This window comes from Vitis vinifera, chromosome 8 (genome assembly GCF_030704535.1).
Source record: "Vitis vinifera cultivar Pinot Noir 40024 chromosome 8, ASM3070453v1".
Lineage (NCBI taxonomy): Eukaryota > Viridiplantae > Streptophyta > Magnoliopsida > Vitales > Vitaceae > Vitis > Vitis vinifera.
In genome coordinates, this window is record NC_081812.1 from 11,299,312 (window position 1) to 11,301,147 (window position 1,836).

Below are 1,836 nucleotides of genomic sequence, written 5' to 3' on the forward strand. Positions count from 1 at the left end.
ACATGTTCTTTAAATGTCTTTGGTGGTAACCCTTTAGTTAGTGGATCTACAACCATGAGCTCAGTATTAATATGTTCAATAGACACCCGTTGTTTTTGAACTTCCTTCTTAATGGCAAAATACTTTAACTCCATGTGGTTAGCACCATTAGAGTATTTGTTGTTCTTGGAGAAAAATATAGTTGCAGAATTATCACAATAAAGCCGCTTCTCAATAGTGTCGACAATAGCAAGCCCTAAGATAAAATTTCACAGCCATAAACCATGAACCGTGGCCTTAAAGCATGACACAAATTCAGCTTCCATTGTGGATGCAACAATAATAGTTTGTTTATCACTTTTCCATGAAATTGATGCCCTAGCCAACAGATATACATAACCAAAAGTTGATTTTCTACTATCAACACATCCAGCAAAGTCTGAATCAGTGTAGCCAATCACCTCCAAATTATCAGACCTCTTAAAAGTAAGCATATAATCTTTTGTTCCCCTTAAGTACCTCATCACTTTCTTCGCAGCTTTCCAATGATCCATTCCAGGATTACTTTGGTATCTGCCCAACATACCAACTGCAAAACTGATGTCTAGCATAGTGAAAGTTTGTGCATACATCAAACTTCCTACAGCAAAAGCATAAAGAATTCTTTCCATCTGTTTACATTCCCATTCATTTTGTGGACATTGCATGAGACTAAATTTATCCCCTTTCTAAATTGGGGCTACACTAGCTGAACCGTTCTCCATACCAAATCTCTCTAAGATTGTTTCAATATATTGGTTTTGAGACAACCCCAACAAACCACGTGAGCGATCATGGCATATTTCTATTCCAATCACGTAAGTTGCCTCACCCATATCTTTCATTTCAAAATTCTCAGAGATGAATTTCTTGGTTATGTGCAATAAACCAAGATCACTACTGGCAAGCAATATATCATCAACATATAAAATCATAAATATAAACTGGCTCCCACTAACCTTCAGGCATATACACTGATCAACAGTGTTTTTCTTAAATCCGAAGAAAGTAATAGTATCATTGAATTTAAGATACCATTGTCTAAAAGCTTGTTTAAGTCCATATATTGACTAATTTAATTTTCAAACCATCTGTTCTTTTCCCTTTATGGAGAAACCTTCATGTTGATCCATATAAACCTTTTCTTCTAAACTCCTATTAAGAAAAGCAGTTTTCACATCCATTTGGTGTAGCTCTAAATCAAAATGAGCAACTAATGCCATAATGATTCTAAGTGAGTATTTCTTGGATACAGGAAAGAATGTCTCCTTATAATCAATACCTCCTTTCTGAGTGAAACCTTTGGCCACAAGTCTGGCTTTATGTCTTTCGATATTGCCTTTTGAGTCGCGTTTGGTCTTAAAGACTCATTTGCAACCAACTACTTTATATTCTTCAGGCAATTCGACAAGTTCCCAGACTTTGTTTTGATCCATCTATTTCAACTCATCATTCATGACATCAATCCATTTATCAGAATCACTACAACTAATGGCTTGTGAAAATGAAACCAGGTCTTTACTTGTCCCAATATCATAATCAGATTCTTGTAAATAAACCACATAATCATCAGTAATAGCAGGTCTACGTTCTCTTTGAGACCTTCTTAATGTTGATTGTTGTGGTTCTTCCATAATTGGTTCATTAGTGATAATCTCATTGGAGAGTGATTGATCATTAATTTGTTGTTCAACATTGTCAAAAGATTCTACAATTGTAGGAACAACAATTTCTTTAGAAGTTATGGGTAGTGGGACTTGCACCCTTACTTCTTGAATATTTTTTTTTTGTAATTGATCATTCCCATGGATTTCACCA

The 1,836-nt window shown here is 35.0% G+C and overlaps 1 protein-coding gene across 1 annotated transcript; it reads right to left on the minus strand.

Annotated features, from left to right (window-relative positions):
* Positions 1-248: 248 nt before the first annotated feature.
* On the minus strand, positions 249-650 carry LOC132254202 (secreted RxLR effector protein 161-like). The gene has a single exon (XM_059739352.1). It carries the CDS (start codon positions 648-650, stop codon positions 249-251), a length of 402 nt encoding a protein of 133 aa, XP_059595335.1.
* Positions 651-1,836: the final 1,186 nt, after the last annotated feature.

Bases quoted from the DNA above. Each gene is read 5' to 3' on its own strand.
- LOC132254202 (XM_059739352.1), bottom strand. From the start codon at position 650: ATGGAAAGAATTCTTTATGCTTTTGCTGTAGGAAGTTTGATGTATGCA.